Source organism: Rhinolophus sinicus, linkage group LG07 (genome assembly GCF_036562045.2).
Source record: "Rhinolophus sinicus isolate RSC01 linkage group LG07, ASM3656204v1, whole genome shotgun sequence".
Lineage (NCBI taxonomy): Eukaryota > Metazoa > Chordata > Mammalia > Chiroptera > Rhinolophidae > Rhinolophus > Rhinolophus sinicus.
The window spans coordinates 78,673,986-78,693,825 of NC_133757.1; the positions used below are offsets into that span (position 1 = coordinate 78,673,986).

Below are 19,840 nucleotides of genomic sequence, written 5' to 3' on the forward strand. Positions count from 1 at the left end.
GCTGATTGTCCGGCTGGGTCTTATTTTCAGGGGAAACACAGTATTGCGAACACCAGAGAGCCGGACAGAGACCTCAGTCCACCCAGACTGTTCCCACTGACCCTCTCCCTTCTAAAGCTCCTGCCCAGAACTTGCATGTCCCCAAGGGTTTCAACTGCCAGAGCCTCCTTCTTAGAACCAGTCAAAAAAGGGAAGGAGTAAAATCAAAACCAAGCCCCCCACAGACCTGGCTAAGTAGTGTTAATGAAATGCATTCCCTCTAGAGTTAACTGGGCCCTGGGGTCAGGCGCAGCCTAGGGGGGCTCTGAAGGGATTGAGTAAGCTGCCTGGCCTAGGAACTGGCAGCCCATCACTAACTTGTCCTTCAGTGATTTCTCAGGGTCTTGGAGCTCTTTATGAGGGTTTTGTTTTGTTTTGTTTTGTTTTTTAAGTTCCGCTGTTTAAAGCAGTAATTGCATCTGGAAAGCAGAGCTGAGTTGGGGCCACTCTGAGTGAACCCCAAGTTCCTCCTCAGCCCTAAGGGACACTCATCCCTGAGCCGCCAGGCCTGAGGGCCCTGCTTTGGCTGTTCCAAGCCTCTGGGTGTTGGGGAGCTAAGAGGAGACCGTCTCTGCAGAAGACACACCCTACCCCATGCTCCCTCTCTGGGGGGTCTTCTGTTGCCCCAGCTAAACGTGTTGCGCTGGCACTGTCGCCTCCTGAAGGTGTTTTCAACCATCACACAATTTTTGGCAAAAGGTCCCGTGTTGAAATGGTTGATTACCCACCCCCCACCCAAGTCCTTTGAGGTGGCGAGGGGCACTCGTGGGGCACAGTGAGGGTGTTCGCGTCCTTCCTTCCTTTAGAGCCTCTCCCAGGTGTCCAAGTTCTCAGACCCCAGGGCTTTAGCCTCACTGAGCTCCCAGGAAGGGGCATGGCCAGGAGAGATGAGCCTGTGTGCGGGTTTGCACACGAGTGTGTGCATGTGTGTGTGGTGGGTAGGAAACAGTGCTCAGAGGCTCTCCACCTGGCCCTGTGTGCATCCACATGGACAGCCTGGCGGCTGATCTGGGACAGGCAGTGGCCCTCACAGTCTGAAAACTCTGCCCCTATCGTTCCCTCCCTCTGCCACTGCAGCACTGTTCCTGGACCCTTCCCCTCATCTCCCCTGCTGTCTTGTCTCTATTTCTTCCCTACTTTTGGGAGATTTCTTTGGCTTCTCCCATCCCATCTTTTTTTTGGCCATCATTTCTGGTTCCCAAGAGTCCTTTCAGTTGTATTTTTGTATCATGATGTTCTTATTCCATGGGAGTGCCAACATTTTAAATGTACTCTTTCTAAGGATACTTTTAAAAAATACTAGCTTTATTGAGATATGATTCACTTAACACAAGTCACCCTTTGAAAGTGTATAATTCAGTTGGATTTAGTATACTCACAGTGTTATGCCACCATCCCCTCTGTCTAATTCCAGAACATTTCCTTCACCCCAAAGGAGACCCCATTCTCCTTAGCAGTCACTTCCCACTGCCCTCCTTCAGCCCCTGGCAGCCACTACTCTGCTTTCAGTCTGGATTTGACCGTTCTGGACACTTCACATAAATGGAATCATACACCATGTAGCCTCTGGCTTCTTCGACTCAGCGTAATGTGTTCAGGTTCATCCAGATTGTAGCGTGTGTCAGTGCTTCCTTCCCTTTTCTAGCCAATAATATTCTATTGTGTGGCTGGACCACATTTTATTTATTCGATGAACTTCGGGGTTGTTTCTCCTTCTTGGCGATAGTGCCTGCTGCTGCTGTGAACATTCGTGTCCAAGGACTTGGGTGGATGTGGATTTTTTCCATTCTCTCAAACACATACCGAGGAGTGGAATTGCCGTGCCATATGGTAATTCTGTGTAACTTTGTAAAACCACCAAACTCTCCCTCAGTGATGGCACCATTTTCCATTCCCACCAGCAGTGCCCATAGGTTCCAGTTTCTCCACATCCTCGCCAACACTTATTTTTCGATTTTTAGAGTCTAGCCGTCCTGGTGGGTATGAAGTAGTATCTCATTATAGTTTTGATTTGCGTTTCCCTGGTGGGTAACGGTGTGGAGCACCTTCTCATGTGCTTATTGGCTATTTGTACATCTTTGGAGAGGTGTCTATTCAAGTCCTTTGTCTTTTTGAAGATATTAAAGCCAGCGTTTTTGTTGTTGCATTAAAGTTTTCATCCTCTTAGTCTCTCTTTCCTTTCAAATGCACTTTTCTGTCTGTTTTGGAGCCTGACATTTGTTGCCATCTTCCACCCACCTCAGGACTTTCCTCCGTATGGCTCAGGCTCGCTCCGGAGGGCCTCTCTGTTTCCTCTTCTCCCAAGACTACACGTCTGCCCCTCTGTCGTCCAGGTGTGGCCCAAGCAGCCTCCCAGCACCTGGAGAAGGCCTCGGCTCCTCTCCTGGACGTGCTGTGGGCTATGCAGCAGTCGACCAGGATCCAGAGCAAGGCTGCTTGGGGACAGCTTGGTGGGAGCCCCTCCTCTGAGGTTCCTGAGGCTCTGCCCCCCAAGCCATGGGGTTCTTGGCTCTGCCCCCCCCAAGTTCACGAGGTTTCGGACTGGGTTTTCTTGGATCCTCTAGGAAAGTCACCACCTGTATTTCTGCTTTAGTGTTAAATGTCTCTCTCTTGTTCACTTTCCTCTACATGCTATTTTAGTGGGGGCTTGAAAGAGAGTGAATGGAAATACCTGTTCTTTGTTTTCCGTCCTTAACTGGAACTCTGGTGGCTTCTGTGTGGCTGGACAGCAAACCTGCCCCCCGTTGGCCATGGGGACCATGTTGTTCTAGAGAATGCCTGCATGTTTTGGGCACCTTTCCTTTGGCTCTCCTTGCGTTTTGGGCCATGTGCAGAAGACAGCAGCAGTGGTCTGGAATGTAGCCATTAGCTAGGGAGTCAGGCTTGCTTGTCGCTGGCTGGAGCGGCGTAGACGTGGCCCCTGAGCCCCTGGATCTCAGCCTCCCCACGGGGCGTGGAGAGCTTTCTCTCCCCTCATCCCTGGCTGCACTGTTCTGCTCAGGTCCAGGTGGGCCAGTGGCTGCCCCTGCCGTCCACAGGAGGTGCTGTGGCCGGGGCTCCCGGGAAGGCGAGTGCTGAATCCGAAGGCCTTCCTGTCATAGAGCAGGGCATCTCAGTTCCCTTCTAAATTCTCTAAAGTGTTTGCAGTGAGCGTCATTATTAGGATGAACAGTGGAGGGTCCAGTGCCCTAGAGTCCCCAGCTCCCAGTGGGACACAGTACAGACCTTGAATGTTTGGTCAATTTTATGTAGTTCCCTGGTCTCCATAGTAACAGGGGTCTAGATGAGTGAGTGGTCAACTGACCTTTCTCAGGGCACAGAACACTGAGTGGGGCAGTGCTTGGGCAGTGAGGCTGAGGCCTGCAGGGCAGCTGTGAATGAACCTGGGTTGGGACGTGCCCCAGCCACTCTACCTGCCAGGCCTTGATATACCCAGCGTGCTCGCCCGCTCTGGTTCAGCGGGGTGGTGGTCCTTCCCTGAATCACGGGGTGAGGGTGGGACTGTGATGTCAGTGCAGAGACAGGTGGTCCTGGATGCGCCCTGAGGGGTGCTGCTGCGAGCCCCCCCCCCACCCTGCTTCTCCTCCACAGGAAGTTGTGCCAGCCTCAGAGCACAGGTGGCCTCCTTGGAGACCCTGCTGCAGCCAGCCCTCCAGGCGAGCATGGAAGTTCAGCCTTGCCCCCACAGGTAGGAGCAGTGGGTGGAGGTGCTGGAGGAGGAGAAGGGGGGTCTCACCCTGAGCCAGTAAGCCTGATCCAGCCTTAGTGCTCGGGGGGAGTCTTTGGGGCCCTTGGCTCAGGGCTGGGATGTTTTCTTCAACTAGTGAGCAGCTGCCTGGCTTCCCCCAGGCTGGAGGCCTGAGCCTAGGGCCTGGGTGCACTTCCGTTGGACACCTGCGGGAGGTGTGGCCGAGGGAGGGCGGACACCAGAACTGCCCTGAACCTCATGCTTCATCTGTACCTGGCTCTGCTGCCTCTCAGCACTATTGGTGAAGATTCCCTTAGATCCAGGGTGCTGGCTGCAGGGCAGGGTGGTGATGAGAGGGCCCCCGAGCAGTGGCCGCTGCCATTTAGTCAGTCAGAAAGGGCCCTGGCGGTCGAGGGAGCTCCCCTGGCTCTAGCTAGGGTGATCTTCGGCTGTACCCCACTCATCATTGCTTGAGCTTTTTGGTGAGAGCCACCCCCCGACCCACCTTCCTGCTATGACTTGAGTTCCACAACTGGGCCCCTCTCCTCTCTCTCTTCCTCCACCTCCTCTCCCTCCTTACCCTCCCCCTTCCACTTTCTCCCCCCTCCTTCTCCTGTCCTCTTCCTCCCCCTTCCTCCTCCCTCCTCACCTTCCCTCTCCCTTTCATCTCCCCCTCTTTCTCCAGCCTGGAACCAGAAGCCTTCTTGTGGAAAGGCTGAGTCCATACAGGTCCCGCTGCTGCCCCCTGGTCCTGGGCCTGCTGTCCGCCACCTTTCTCTCTTTAGCCGCTTCCCTGGGTCAGGACTACCTGATCCAGTGCTGGCTCCCCTCCTATGGTCTGAGCTTGCCTCACACACCTCAGTCTAATCATCTGTGAAATGGGGATAAGGTCTGAATCATGTCGCAGGGCTGCCATGAGATCCAAGTAGTGAGGGGTCTGGGGTGATGGGTCCCAGCCTGTGGAGCTTTCCAGTATTCCTCAGACTTGGCTGTGTCACCATCCCCATCATCTGGGGAAGATAACAAGCAAAGCAACGTTTCAGACCAGTCCCCAGAGGTGGTTGAGCCTGTCTGCTGATGACCTAGCCACCCTTCCTTTTCCTGCAAATATCCTTGTGGGGTGGGTGCCAAGGGCCTGGCTGGTGTGTGGGCGCCCCCATGTGACCAGAGTGGGCCTTGCATGTGGGCGCTAGGTTTTTTCTGGGCTTGGGCTGCCTGCCTGCTCAGCTCAGGTCAGCCTGTTGCTGCTGCGCCACTCCCCAGGGGACACCAGCGACTCCAGACACAGGTTCCCCTCTAAAATAGTCTCCCTTCCTTCACAGAAACGGCCTCAGCCTCCTGATTTCATCGACCCCCTTGCCAACAAGAAACCCAGGATATCGCACTTCACCCAGAGAGCTCAGCCCCCCATCAATGGGAAACTGAGTGTGCCTCACAGCCGCGAGGCCCTCCTGCCCACCCCAGGCCCACTGGCTGGCACGGACACCCACCTGCCCCCACAGCTGGAGCCCCCGAGGGCATACGACCCTCTGGCCGACGTCAGCAATGACCTGGGCCACAGTGGCCGGGACTGCGAGCATGGGGAAGGGGCCACCCCAGCCCCTGCTGCGCGTCTCAGCCTGCCCCTGCTGACGGACTGTGCCCAGGCCACCAGGCCCCACGGCACTTCATCTCGCAGCAAGTCCAAGAAGAAGTCCAAGAAGCACAAGGATAAGGAGAGGGCAGCTGGGGACAGACATCGGGCTGGGCCGCCAGAACTCACGTCTGGCACCCTTGGAGCCCCATCAGTGGCCCCGGGTAGGTGCTGAGAGGCACACCTGGGGCAGTCGCTCGGCAGGAGGGCCTCCTGGGAGCCTGAGCACCAGCTCCACGTCATGCCAAGGGGCCGCACTGCCCCACAGGCCTCACATTGCCATGCCCAGAAAAAACCTAGCACCCACATGCAAGGCCCACTCTGGCCTCATGGGGGCACCCACACACCAGAGGGGCCTTCAGCCCCTCTGCACCCTGTGTTCTCATCCCGAGCAGCAGGGAGTCTCAGACCTGGGGCCTCCTACTTACTGTCCTGCATGAGCCAGGACAGCACCGGGGGCTAGAGACACAGGTCTCACTGAGCTGAGACTCACAGGAGGGGTAATGCGTGCGGAGAGGCAATGAGCTCCAGGCACCGACGTGGGGAGGGGGACGGGGTGGGGGACAGGACCAGCTGGGCTCCAGGAAGGCTGTGGGGGTGGCCTGGAGGCAGAGGGGCAGCACCTGCACTGCCATGGGCCTTGTCTGGCCTCAGGAGCCTGTGGAGAAAGGGTTAAGAAGGCTATTCAGAGAATAGTGCGTGGTAAGAGCCAGAACGAGGTCACGCAGTGGGTGGGGAAACCGGAAGTCGAAAGACCTGGGGTCTCAGCATCAGGATGAAGAGTGTAAGGCCAGCCAGGGCCATGTATTGAGCAGAAGAATCTGTGTGGCCCGGGGGCCCTGGGGAGGCATGGGGACAGGCTGGACTGGTGGTAGGGTAGGGGTCATCACCCCCAGAGCCTGGGCCACTCTGAGTTTACAGCCCCAGGCAGCTGAGCTGAGTGGATGTGAACTTAACTTGATCAGCACGTAGCAACAATATCACAGCGCCACCTACCACGTGCAGACAGCCCCAGTCTTGTCTGGCTCCCACTCTGGAATCATTTCCCCAGGCAGAGTCCAGAGCAGGGGTCATTCCTGGGAGGACAGAACCACTCTCCCCTTAAGGCTTTGTTCAACTGCCCTGCAGAAAGGCTGCACTGGCTCCTCCCTTTGGCTGGAGGGCAAGTCCTGGCAGACACAGTTGGGTCAGTCCTCTGGGCTCCTTTCAGCCCTGCTGCACCACTGGGCATCCAAGCGTCTGGGTGGGCAGACGGGGAGAAGGTGGCCTGGTTCCCTGAGTGCCCCTCTGATACCGTCTTACCCGGGGAGATATGCCTTGAGCAGCCTGGCTGGGCACCATGTTCTGTCCCAAATGGTAGAAGTGAGACCCTTGTGCCTCTGGCAGGGCCCTGGGAAGGAAAAACACTGAGGCCAGGAAGACACAGCTCAGACTGAGCCCGTGCACACATGGGGCTCAAATCCTGCCCAGTGTGAGTCGGCCATGCAGCTTGTCCCCGGTCCCCAGGCCAAAGTGAGCACAGGAGGTTTAGAATCAGGCAAACCAGGGAGTATAGCTCCCCTCTCCCCCAGGAAGAGGAAAAGGACAGCTGAGTCCCAGAAGCTGTGCCTGGCATCGGTGACCATCTTAACTTGTATCTCACACGTGGCTCAAGTGCTAACACAATAATGGGTGGGTGTAAAGCCCTCAGCGCCTACCCAGAGCTCTCCTCACCCTGTGCCACTCTGTGGCTCCTTCTGGGGGGTGAGCTGTGCTCTGCGTGTGCAGGCAAACCAGTACAAGTGGGAACCACCCACCTCCCTTAACAATGGCATTGTTCTCTGGCACCAGGCTCCCCCCCCCCCCAAACTTATTAGAGAAGGTTCCTCACCTGAGGAAATTTCCTGCATCTATTTTTTTTTTTTTAAAGATTTTATTGGGGAAGGGGAACAGGACTTTATTGGGAAACAGTGTGTACTTCCAGGACTTTTCCAAGTCAAGTTGTCCTTTCAGTCTTAGTTGTGGAGGGTGCAGCTCAGCTCCAGGTCCAGTTGCCGTTGCTAGTTGCAGGGGGCACTGCCCACCATCCCTTGCGGGACTCGAGGAATTGAACAGGCAACCTTGTGGTTGAGAGCCCATTGGCCCATGTGGGAATCAAACAGGCAGCCTGCGGAGTTAGGAGCACGGAGCTCTAACCGCCTGAGCCACCAGGCCAGCCCCTCCTGCATCTATTTAACCCACCATTCTGCATAGCACTGTCCACTAGTCTGGCCCTGCTGTCCCAGCCCTGCCTGCTGATCACCTCTGACCCTGACAGGTGGCAGCAGCCTCCTCCTGTCAAGCAGGTGGTTCTGTTCAGCCAGCCCTAGGCCCATGGCCCCAACTCGTGCCTCTGAAGGGCCCCCCTCTGGCCACCCTCATCACTCTGTGCTGCAGGCTACTCTTGGGTCCTGTGTCCCTCCAGTTCTTAGATCGCAGACCACTCCTGTGGCTTCAGGGTGCTTTCCTGGGCATGCTGGCATGCTGGGTGGGGGACTTGGGCTCAGCTCAGGCCCACTGACTCCTGTGGGCAGGGTGGAAAGCCTGCAGCATGAACTCAGAGACGCATCCCTTCACCCCCTGCCCCTGCAAGGCACAGGAGAAGCTAGTGAGCCTACGAAGGAGATAGATGGGTGTCGGGGAGAGGAGCAACTGTGGGGGGGTATTGCCTATGAGGCTGAGACCCCATAGCAAGAACCACTTCAGATGGTGCAGAGGAGGCCGAGAGATGGCTGTGCACAAATAGTGCTCCAGCAGGAGCTGAGGCCTCAGGTTTGCCGCGGGCTAGACCCCAAAGCTGTCTTGAGTGCTAGGTCGATCTGACCCTGAGGCACAAGGCAGAACATCCCCGGAGGCCCACCTTGCACCAGGCATGCGTCATGGGAGCATGGACTAAACCCTCACATACCCATCGTGCTTTGGCGGAGGGGGACCACAGCCCCATCAAAGGCGACACCCCCAGGTGCGGGTTGGGGTGTGCTCCATCCCACTGGTGGGAACCCACAGCAGAGGGCAGGCTTGTGCCCTAAGTATGAAACCACAGAAGGGTGTAGCAGACTGGTCATGGGCTGAAGGCCTGCTCCTCTCTCACTGAGGAGAATGCTACAAAGTGATAAAACCACTTCTATGTTGGGAAAAGCCATCTGGAAGAAGCTGGTGGGGAGAGACAGATACACTAGATTGTAGTTTCAGTTGACTGGTCTGGGCAGGCCTTTGTCCCACGTCCTTAAGCCCTACCACAAGGACAGCTGGGGCATGTCCCTTCGAGAGCCAGCCCAGCCCTGTTCTGGGGTTGTCCTGCAGGTTCTGAAGCTCCTCATCTGGTGGAAAGAGTGGGAGCACCAAGGGGAGCTCAGACAAACTCTTATCAACAGCGAGGTGTAGGCAGGTGTGAGGCATTCCCCAAGGCTATCTTTGTCCTTCAAGTCCAAAAACCGAGCACTCCAGGGACTTGGGTGGCCATGGGTCACTTGTTTTCCGTGAGTGGCCTTTTACATGGTCAGCAGGGTCAGGAAAGCCTCTAGACGGGCCAAGCTCTGGTCGAGTTGCCCAGACTTTCTTTGACTCTGAGAAGGACCTGTCCTTTCAGTTGCCTGCTGCACACGTGTCTGCGGCACGATCAGGGTGCTTTGCGCTTAAGGGGCTGTGGTTCGCAGACACACAACACACCCGTCACGGAAAGGCCTCGGTTCCTGTGTGCAGCGTGATGGTGCTTGGCTACCCCTCACAGCCCCTCTGCTGTCCTTCCACGTCCTTCAGACAATGAAGCGGGAACCTCTTGCAGATCTCATTTTGTCCTTTGTAGGTTTAAACGGGACCTGCAACAGCTCAAGTGTCCCCACGTCAACCTCGGAGACACCTGACTACTTGCTGTGAGTACTTCCCTAGATCCTTCCTGTCCCAGGGCCTTTCCCCGCCCGCCTCCCCACCCCACACTGCCGCTCAGCAGCTCAGTACCAAGACCGAGTGTGTGTGCCAGTTCCGGCCACCCAGCCCAGTCTAGGCCAGGCTCCTGCTCAGGTCAGGTCCTTGCCAGGTGGGGCCGGCCACGCGGCCGTAGGACCCCAGCCTCTGCACAGCAGCCCCTGAGCCCCACGGGCCTCTCTCCCATCTCTAGAAAATATGCCACCATCTCCTCCTCCGAGCAGCGTCAGAGTTACAAGAACGACTTCAATGCCGAGTACAGTGAGTACCGTGACCTGCACGCCCGCATCGAGCAAATCACACGGCGCTTCACGCAGCTGGACGCCCAGCTCCGGCAACTCTCCCAGGGCTCCGAGGAGTACGAGGTGGGGCCCCTTGCCTGCACCCCACCCTGGGGGAGACAGGCCTATTTCCCATAGGCCCACCAAGCCTGAGGCGTCCAGACCTAACCCCTGCCCTCCCTGGTGAGGAGCGAATGCAACAGCATTTGGCACTCATGGCGTGGCAGGTGGCTTCTCCTTCCCGGGCCTCTACTACCCATGTCACAAGGGACACCTGAGCCCTTGGCCAAAAAGGGCAGGGCCAGGCCAAGCTGGACCCCCATGGCCTCTTGGCCTGTGTGTGCAATCAGAGCCGCAGTGGGAGGTGGGCGGGAAAGAAGGGGCCCTGTGGTACCTCCACCCATACCAGGAGTACCTCACCCTCTGGCCTAGGGCACATCAGCTCCCTAAGCCCTTGTGTGGGAGCGCCCTGCAGGGGGAGGGCCTGGGTCACCAGCTCTGGACCCCCGCCTCCCTCTCAGAGCCCAGAGCCGTCTTTCTGAGCTGGTTACCTGGCTACAGGGCCAGCCCTAATTAGCTGGGGGGCAGGGTCTGTCTCCCCCAGCGAAGGCCACTTTGGTTTCCACGGGAGACAGGTCGTGATTGGAGGAGCAGTGGGGGTTCTAAGGACCTGGGACGGACAAGCCCCCAGGGCATCCCCATCCTCCCTCCTCTCTGCCCCATGTGGGTGCCCCAAGTGGTCAGGGGCCTCAGCACTTAGCCTTGAACAGCGGACAGGCCAGCTGACATGCGAGGGAAGGAGGCCATCTGCCTGCTCTTTGCTCCTTCCCACTGCACTGTCATGTCCATGAGGCTGCACCCCTGCACCTCGCCCCCTGGTCCAGCTTCCTCCCCCCACCCCCACCCCAGCCTGCTGCTCTTGCTCTGTACTTTGGTCAGCTCCCCTCGGGGCCTGGAGGCTGTTGTCTCCAGGCCAGTGGTGGTGATACGCAGGTTACAGGTTATCAGGTGCGCACACACCCAGTTGGAGCTTCCTGCAGGTGAGGCCATTGTTCTCTTTTTTTTTTTCTCCAGACTACTCGTGGGCAGATTTTGCAGGAATATCGCAAAATCAAAAAGGTGAGTCTCTCCCCAGCTGTGGGGGCAGTGGGAACAGCCCCTCTGGGCACCCCAGTGCCCTCCAGCTCTCCTGCTGCATAGTGATGCATTCCCGAAACTCAAAGAGAGGAGGTGATGTTCCCAGCCTTAGCTGCTAGTCTAGCAGGGACGCCAGCCTCATGAGCTCTGGGCCCTCCCCTAGGGGACCTGAAAGTATCCTATGAGGTGGCTCTTCCTGGCTGATGCCTGGTCAGGGCAATGGCAGCTCTCATTCCTAAAGGCCATGAGTTGTGGATTCACCATGTGTGTGCCCTGTGTGCCAGGTGGTTCCCTGCCAGCCAGGTCCCATCCCAGCCCGGAGGCTTCATGCCGATCTCGCCTCTGACCCTCAACCTGGCCACAACCCTGTTATCCAGGGTTGGGGCTTGGGAGGGGAACCAGCCAGGGCTCTGGCTCAAGGTGGAGAAGGGGTCCCTGTCATTGCCCGATGGGCCCTGGCCTGCAAGCAGGGGCCCTTGCAGTGGGAGCCTGAGGTGGCCAGTAGGCTGGCGTCTCCACACAAGGCAGTGCCCATTCCACCCACACTCCAGCATGCCTGTGGCCGTGGGATGTGGCTCACCCCGCCGCTCTGTTGCAGACCAACACCAACTACAGCCAAGAGAAGCAGCGCTGTGAGTACCTGCACAGCAAGCTGGCCCACATCAAGAAGCTCATCGCCGAGTATGACCAGCGGCAGCTGCAGGCTTGGCCCTAGCTTCAGGCCGAAGGACAGGAGGGCCCTCTCCCTGGACTGACCCTTCTGGCGGGGAGCTGAGGGCGGGGGAGCTAAACATGGGGGAAAGATTTATTTAACAAAATAAACACAAGGAAGATACATTCATCTGAGCCAGCAACGCCGGCTTTCAGGGGAGCCCTTGCAGACCTGGTACCCATAGGTCGCAGATGCAAGCGGGGTGTCCTACTCCCCAGCTCCTGTACCTCCTAAGAGGCCCCCCGCCCAGAACAGGCTCCCCAATAAGCCCAACTCGCCGACCACAGCCCAAGGGGCTTGTTTCCTCTCGCCAGAAGACTTGGCCAGCCTGCCTTTTCTAGTTTTATACAAAGACAGCCACTTTTAGCTACTGCTCATAAGACTTGAGTCTATTTTTGTATGAAAGAGAAAGCATCTTTTTTCTAAACCTGTGCCTCCCCTCCTTGGACGCCCAGGGTCTAGACTCTGCCCTGTGTTCTTTCTGCAGTATTACAGATGCCATCGGAAAGTTTGGGTGGGGGACCAGCCTTGGTCACGTCTCCCATGCTGGGCTCTGGCCAAGCGCCCAGCCAGGCCCTCCAGGCCCAAGCAAGGGTGGGCTTTCTTTAAGGGGGTGTGCAGGGCGGCTGGACCTCCCAGGTCTATTTTGAGAACTCCAGCTGGCCCCCAGAACAGCTGCTGGAGCCCCCGGCCTGCCCACTATTTCAGGCTCTCAGCTGTTGGGGGCACTGGGGTTCTCTGTGCTACAAGCTCACTCTGCAGCAACAGTGCTGAACTTTATTCCATGTTCTCCATGTCCCCTTTGCTGCTGCTTTTCATGTCATACTGTTGAGACCTCACTCCATCCCTCAGTCCCCTTGGGGGTCCTGGGGTCGTCTTAGCAGAGACACCTCGGGGTTTGCACTCAGGGAGGGGTTGGGGTTTGGTGGGGGTCAGCCCCCCCCACCCCTAGAGAGAGCTCAGAAAAGGCGCCCGGTCCACCCATTCTGGTGGCATGGGCTGCATGGACACCCCAATTGCTGCTTAGTCGCTGTGCCTAGTATAGTGTACCCCAGAGTGTCAGGGAGCCGTGTGTGTGTGTGTGTGTGTGTGTGTGTGTGTGTGTGTCTCCCCCTCCCCCCACCAGGATGTGGTGGGGTCTGAGGTGGGTGCTCAGATTCAGGGCCATGTTCAGTGGGGGTGGGGTTGACTGACCCACAGTCTCACAGGGAGAGTGGCAATCTCACAGACACATCTGTGGTCTCTGTGTCTAAGCTGTGGGGCGTCTCTTGATGGCTTCCCAAAGAGTAAGCCCCTCGGGAACACCTGCGCTGTGCCCACCCCACAGTCTCTTCCACAGGCCCCTGGGTGCTCGAGCACCGAGGAAGCTCATCCTTCATGTCTCACTACCTGCTGTGTTGTTTTGCATTTGGGACAGTGGGTGAAGAGCTGAGCAGACTCCAGGCCCGAGTTGTGCAGACAGCTGTGTACGTGGACAGGCAGACTGTGGCCATGGGGTCATTTAAGGAGACCCCTGCCCTCTGCCCTGGGAACCATTTCAAGGGACTCTCAGTTGAATTTCCTTTTTGTTTTGTTTTTTGTTTCTTTTCCTCCTTTTAAGGAATTATGAAGCTAAGAAGAGTTTTGTGCTTTGGGGGTTGATGGACAAAAGTTCTAGCTGATTAAATATGGTCTTAACTTATTGATACTGTTTTTTTTTTTTTTTCCCTTTTAATATTGTACTGTGGAGAAAAACTATTTTGAGCCATGGAGTTGGTGTTTACAAGAACTTTTCACTTTTGCCAAAATGTTACAGTTGAAAGGCATCCGCGTCCTCAGTTTCCTAATATTTTCTTAAAAGATCTAGTGTCCTTTTTGTACACTAAACAGATGAATGCTGATTTTTTTCAACCTACAATAAATTTCACTGAATTGAATCTAGCGGCCCAGGCTGCGTGGGTGCGTGTGTGTCTGTCACAGCCTGGGGGCCCTGGTCCCCCATGTGGGATGGGCCAAGGTCAGGCCATGGTGACGAGCAGAGGCTGGGACCAGGCTGAAAAGGCAGCCTGGGCAGCCCGCCCCCGCCGCTGCCCAGAAATGAGGCTGGCAGATGGAGGCTGACCTGACTGAGGCGGTGGGCCCTGCAGGTGCCAGGGCAGGAGGCCAAGATGGCCCGGTCACAGGTAGGAAACTGCAGAGAGATCAGGAAGGTGGGGGCCCTCGGGAGCCCCAGTGGGTGTGTGAGCAGGGCAGTACCCCACCCCCCCACGTCCTCAGCACAGTATGGATGGGGTGGGCTGAGCCAAGCAGAGGTGTCTCTGGGCCTCCAGCAGTGCCACTTGGGGTGAGGGGAGCACCCTTCTTTGGGGAAATGAGCTGTGACTGATGAAAACAGTGGTAACTATTGTTCCTTCCTCCTAGACCAGCATGCTGGGGCATTCCCTGTGTCCCCGATGGGGACGGGGACACTGAGGCCCACTGGAGCCCCATAGGCCCCGGATGCCAGCAATGAAGGCCATTCTTGTCCCAGGTTCCAGGTGAGGAGACAAAGGCAAAGGTCCTGGCCTCCAAGGACATGGTGGGGGTGGGCGTTTGTTTGCGGAGGGAAAAACAGTAAGACCAGGATTAACACGGGTCAGGGGTCAGGGCTATGGGCCTCAGCCTCCCTGGTGGTCCTGAGTTCTGAAGCAGCCCAGGAATCCAAGGGGCGCGGGAGGTGAGATCACGTGGGTCTGGCGGGGCCATGTACCCTACTCCCTGCTGGCCTGGCCACCAAGTTCTAATGGGATAACATGGCTGTCCCCACATCCCAGGACCCCGGCTGACACCTGCCTTCTCCTGTCATGCCTCAGCCTCGCCTGCCCGCCCCCCTCCCCCCTCTGGCAACCTTTCCCACAGCCCCCCATGCTGCCGGGCACCACCCTGGTCATCACCCCTTAGTGCACAGCAGTTGCAGATGGTTCCCTGACCATCTTTCCTCAGCCCCCGGGCACCCTGAGTCCAGCCCCCCAGAGGCCGAAAAAGATCTTCCCCCACCTTGAGACCTGCATTGTGGCCCAGGGGCTCAGGACTGCCCCCCTCTCCTGCTACTTGCTGGATAACATCCTTGATTTTCCTCCCGCCAGTACCCAGATCCCACAGCCCTCCTGTGCACTGGGCTACCCCTGGGCCCTGGCACACAGCAGCCACCAGGACAGCCTCTGCTCTTGCCCTTGGGAGCCTGCCGTCTGGTGAGAACAGTGACCTTGTGGGGGTGATAGTCCCCAGTCACTCACCACGCACCCCCAGGCAGCCTTATGTCACCAATCAGCTGCTAACAATAGCCCTCCCAGCTGCCCCAGCACAGACCCTCCACGGACCTTCCTGGGCCTCCTCTGCCCTAACATCCTCCCACCAGCACCTCTTTCGTGCTGCCCTGGGAATGCTGGGGTTCCCTGGGGCTGTGTTTTAGGGCCTTTATCCCCTCTCTGCACACATTCCTGTGTATCACATATGGCCTGGGGGTACCAGCTCCCTCTACGACCCTTGTCTGACACCATTTGGACATTCAACAGTTCAATTCCCAGGGCTGGCATCACATCCCACAGGTTAAGCTGCTCAGTCCCACAAGACTGTCCCCCACTTCAGACCCCAGCCACAAGTTCCCAGCCACCCATACTTCTGAATACCTGGCTATAAATCGGGTTCTGATGACCCCCTCCTAGGTTTGGTAATTTGCTAGAATGGCTCACAGTGCGCAGGAAAATACTTCAACAACTAAAGGGAGGAGATGCAGAGGGCAGGGTATGGGGACTGGCACAGGGCTTCTGTGCCTGCTCCAGGTGTGCCACCGTCGCAGCTCCTCATGTGTTCACCCATTCCTGGTGGTTTTGGGGTTTTTATGGAAATTCTATTCCGTGAGTATGATTTGATTGAGTAAATTACTGGCCACTGGTGATGAAATTCAGTCCCTACCCAAGAACTCGGGAACAAAACCCAAATACTTATTTATTAGACCATATTCCCTGTCCCCAGCCTGGAGGATCTACCCTGGGTCCTCACCCTGCCTCCCTTCCCTCCCCAACTGCCTTTTCATCTGCTCCTGAATCCACTCCCTCAGATAAGAGATGTCTTCAGATCTCAAGACCCCTCCTAGAACCACCTCCTCTAGGCAGCCTGCCCTGTCTGAGTTCCTTTGACTGGGAGTGCCCCAGTCCACTACCAAGTCCCCCTTACACTGGGGACCCTTGAGAGTGAAGCCTTGCAGCCCCCATACTCCTTAGGCCGGGCCCTGACCATGCTTCCTGCTAATGTTCCCAACTATCCACCTTTTGGGCCTACTCCAATGGTGGAAAGTTTCCAGCCAGAGGAGGCCACTTGTTTTGGAAAGTTCCTGGGGGAGCCGCCCCCGCCCGCCCGCCGAGTTCCCACGCTCTCTTATCACTGGGTGCTAGCAGAGCTCAGTGCTGTGCAAGCCTGGCTCCTCCCCAGCTGGCTGCCTGGGCCTTTCCATCCCCTCACCAAACGTCCCCCCCGCCCCCCACCTGGCCCCCCTGCAAGCCCTCCTGCTACAGGTGGGGAAACCATGTGAGCCATGTCGAAGGGAGGTCGGAGTGCCTAGTGGGTGCTACTGCTCCAGAAGTGGGCAGGAGAGGCAGCCTGGGCTGGAGGAGCATCAGGCTTTGGGGGTGCAAGTCCTAGTTCAGTCCTCTGCTTCAGTTTCCCCCGTAGTATCGGCCCCAGGGATACCCACCCTCGTAGGCCCAGCCACCCTGCCTAGTTCCACTTCCTGCCCTGTGTCTGGGGCTTAGACACAGGGGGCGGAAGGGGGGGGGGTCATCCAGCAGAAGGCAGACCCGTGTGACCCTGTGCCGTCTCCTAGGTGGTCATCAAGTACGTGCCCTATGTGGGCGACAGCAAGCGTGCACTGGATGAGTACACGTCTGAGCTGATGCTGGGCGGTACCAACACCCTGACTTTCAGCCTTAATAACTTCTTTTGTGAAATGGGGATAAAAGGCCCCGCGCCCTAACAGGCTGTGGTGCGAACTGAATCCACGCGCTCCCTATTCGGGCCGGGGTCTATGGCCCACGTGGATGAGGGGACTGGCACACGATAGCCTCGTGGACTTTGCGCTGTAGGGCCTCGAACCCGAGTCCAAGGCCGGGCACCCCTCCCCCCGGCGCCCCTCCCCCGGCGCGAGCAGAGCGAGGGGCGGAGCGAGGGCGGGGCCACGGCTCTTTTTTCTGGAGTTCGCGCGCCCGGAACGCTAGCAGTGCGCCTCTTCGAAACGACTCCGCGCCGGTGAGTGGGGTCCCGGGCCAGGTACAAGTCCGGGGGGTCGAAGTCGGATCGGCTCGGCTCGGCCCGGCGGGATCTCTTGTTCCCACTGACCTCCTACCAATCCCACCTCCCCAGCTCGCCGTGATGGAGGCTGCCGCCGAGTTTGTGGTGGAGAGCCCAGACGTGGTCTATGGCCCCGAGGCCATCGAGGCGCAGTACGAGTACCGCACGACAAGCGTCAGCCGCGAGGACGGCGTCCTCAAGGTGGGCAAAGGGACTGGGGACTGGGGGACCCAGGGAGCCGGGAGTGGGGTGGGACTGCCTAATGTCCGCGGTCCCGGACTCACTGGGCCGCCCGCCCCCAGGTGCACCCCATGTCCACGCGCTTCACCTTCCGGACCGCCCGTCAGGTGCCCCGGCTCGGGGTCATGCTCGTCGGCTGGGGAGGCAACAACGGCTCCACGCTCACTGCTGCCGTGCTAGCCAACCGACTGCGCTTGTCCTGGCCCTCGCGCACCGGTCGCAAGGTGTGGGGGTCCGGCGGGGCGCTGCGGGAGCTAGGGCTCCGCCAGAGTCGGTGCAGGAGGGGGCGGGGCCTGCAGGGAGGGGTTTCGACGGGGGCGGAGCCTAAGGTGTCCTAGAGCTCCGGGAAAGGACCTCCGGCGGGGAAGGGACTTGGGCCTCCTGACTTGGAACGTCGAGCTGAGGCCCCCAAAGTAGGGCAGGGCCCTCCCAGGCCACGCCCACCCTCAGCGTCACCCCGTCCCTTCCCCGACGCCCCCAGGAGGCCAACTACTACGGCTCGCTGACGCAGGCGGGCACCGTTAGCCTGGGCCTGGACGCCGCCGGCCAGGAGGTGTTCGTGCCCTTCCGCGCGCTACTGCCCATGGTGTCGCCCGACGACCTCGTGTTCGACGGTGGGCGGGGTCCTGGACCGGGAGTGGGGTGGGAGGCTGGGCCTGGAGGGGCCCCTCTGCCGGGCCGGGCCGAGCCTGAGGGTCGCCCCCAGGCTGGGACATATCGTCGCTGAACTTGGCTGAGGCGATGCGGCGTGCGCAGGTGCTGGATTGGGGATTGCAGGAGCAGCTGTGGCCGCACATGGAGGCCCTGCGCCCGCGGCCCTCGGTCTACATCCCGGAGTTCATCGCAGCTAACCAGAGCACGCGCGCAGACAACCTCATCCCCGGCACACGCGCGCAGCAGGTGCAGCATGCCCCCCACCCCATCCCTTATCCCCTAGCACTTGTTCCCACTGCCATTTGCTCCTCCCTCCCTCCGCCACCTGTCTCCCTCTTGTCCCCATGCTCCCTTCCCGTGGGTCCAGGTCTCTCTTTGCTCTTGGGGAGCTCTGGGTACACAGATCAGGGGGCCTGTACAACCTTCCCCCCAACCCTGCCTCTATTCCCCCAGCTGGAGCAGATCCGCAAGGACATCCGCGACTTCCGGTCCCGCGCGGGGTTGGACAAAGTCATCGTGCTGTGGACAGCGAACACAGAGCGCTTCTGCGAACTGGTCCCGGGCCTCAATGACACCGCTGAGAACCTGCTGCGTACCATCCAGGTGGGTGCGCGCCAGGGCTGAACAGTCAGGGGCAGCCTCGAAGGGACCCCTCCATTGACTGTCCACCTGTGCCCGCAGCTGGGCCTGGAGGTATCGCCGTCCACACTCTTCGCAGTGGCCAGCATCTTGGAGGGCTGTGCCTTCCTCAATGGGTCCCCGCAGAACACTCTGGTGCCGGGTGCGCTTGAGCTCGCCTGGCAACGCCGCGTCTTTGTGGGTGGAGACGACTTCAAGTCAGGCCAGACCAAGGTCAAGTCCGTGCTAGTAGACTTCCTTATAGGCTCTGGCCTCAAGGTGCGTGGGCCTGGGGCGGTGCGGGGCTCAAGGCAGGGGGAGCGTTTGGACCCCGAGCTGCAGGCTCGTGCACTGCCAGGCCTGCAGTGTCCGCGGGGCCCCTTGTTCCCACAGACCATGTCCATCGTGAGCTACAATCACCTGGGCAACAACGACGGGCGGAACCTGTCCGCACCGCCGCAGTTCCGTTCCAAGGAGGTGTCCAAGAGCAGCGTGGTGGACGACATGGTGCAGAGCAACCCGGTGCTCTATGCACCCGGCGAGGAGCCCGACCACTGCGTGCGTGGGGCGTAGGCACGTGGGGGGGGGTGTCACCCAGCGGCGGGCAGACCCTGGTGACCCTGTGCCGTCTCCTAGGTGGTCATCAAGTACGTGCCGTATGTGGGCGACAGCAAGCGTGCGCTGGATGAGTACACGTCTGAGCTGATGCTGGGCGGTACCAACACGCTGGTGCTGCACAACACCTGCGAGGTGGGGGCTGTGTGGGGGTGGGAGTGGGAGTGGGCCCCTCCCCCCGCCGTCCCCGCCTACCCCCTGACCCGTCCACCCCGCAGGACTCGCTCCTGGCAGCACCCATCATGCTGGACCTGGCCATACTGACCGAGCTGTGCCAGCGTGTGAGCTTCTGCACCGACGCGGACCCGGAGCCACAGGGCTTCCACCCGGTGCTGTCACTGCTTGGCTTCCTCTTCAAGGCGCCACTGGTGCCGCCGGGCAGCCCAGTGGTCAACGCCCTCTTCCGCCAGCGCAGCTGTATTGAGAACATCCTCAGGTGTGCCCGCCATGGGGGTCCCCACCCTTGATCTTTTGCCCACTCGCTGGACTGCGCAAGGGGTGCTGGCTCGGGGTCTGGCCCTGCTGAGACCCGACCCATCCCCAGGGCCTGCATGGGGCTTCCGCCACAGAACCACATGCTTCTGGAGCACAAAATGGAGCGTCCCAGTCCCAAGCAAGTTGAACATGGGGCTGCTGCCTGCCTTGTGTCTTGCAAGAAAGAACAAGCACCCACAGCCCCCAACGGCTGTACTGGTGACACCAACGGGCACTCGAAGGCTGAGGCATCCCTGATGTCCACCACCTGAGGCAGTGGTCATACAGCTCCCCACAACTCTTGCCCCCCATTATCCCTCAGAATCCACCCTTCCAGCCCCCTCCCCCCAAAGACAATAAAGCCATTGCCACTATCAGCCACACCTTTGGGTTCTTGGTACCTTCTACCTAACCCTAACCACCCCCCAACTTTTCACCTATTTATCCATCAAAACTGTTGCCTCAACCCTTAGGGACCTTCCAGAACCCCTAGGGCCTCTGGC

At 58.8% G+C, this 19,840-nt stretch overlaps 2 protein-coding genes across 2 annotated transcripts in view; both read left to right on the forward strand.

Moving 5' to 3' along the window:
* ELL (elongation factor for RNA polymerase II) overlaps nucleotides 1–13,348 on the forward strand; it is a 59,321-nt gene extending 45,973 nt beyond the window's left edge. Inside the window, exons 7-12 of the mRNA XM_019736788.2 lie at nucleotides 3,631–3,727; nucleotides 5,050–5,524; nucleotides 9,184–9,250; nucleotides 9,496–9,667; nucleotides 10,658–10,702; nucleotides 11,319–13,348. Coding sequence (XP_019592347.2) covers nucleotides 3,631–3,727; nucleotides 5,050–5,524; nucleotides 9,184–9,250; nucleotides 9,496–9,667; nucleotides 10,658–10,702; nucleotides 11,319–11,435 — 973 coding nt within the window. The 3' untranslated portion in view covers nucleotides 11,436–13,348. The remainder of the gene's footprint in view (nucleotides 1–3,630; nucleotides 3,728–5,049; nucleotides 5,525–9,183; nucleotides 9,251–9,495; nucleotides 9,668–10,657; nucleotides 10,703–11,318) is intronic.
* A 3,210-nt stretch (nucleotides 13,349–16,558) lies between these two features.
* Nucleotides 16,559–19,714, forward strand: ISYNA1 (inositol-3-phosphate synthase 1). The gene is made up of 11 exons (XM_019736789.2): nucleotides 16,559–16,694; nucleotides 16,809–16,937; nucleotides 17,039–17,200; nucleotides 17,458–17,590; nucleotides 17,683–17,876; nucleotides 18,084–18,233; nucleotides 18,312–18,527; nucleotides 18,642–18,806; nucleotides 18,885–18,998; nucleotides 19,082–19,299; nucleotides 19,408–19,714. The coding sequence occupies exons 2-11, from the start codon at nucleotides 16,818–16,820 to the stop codon at nucleotides 19,607–19,609; spliced, it is 1,674 nt and encodes a 557-aa protein (XP_019592348.2). The 5' UTR covers nucleotides 16,559–16,694; nucleotides 16,809–16,817; the 3' UTR covers nucleotides 19,610–19,714.
* Nucleotides 19,715–19,840: the final 126 nt, after the last annotated feature.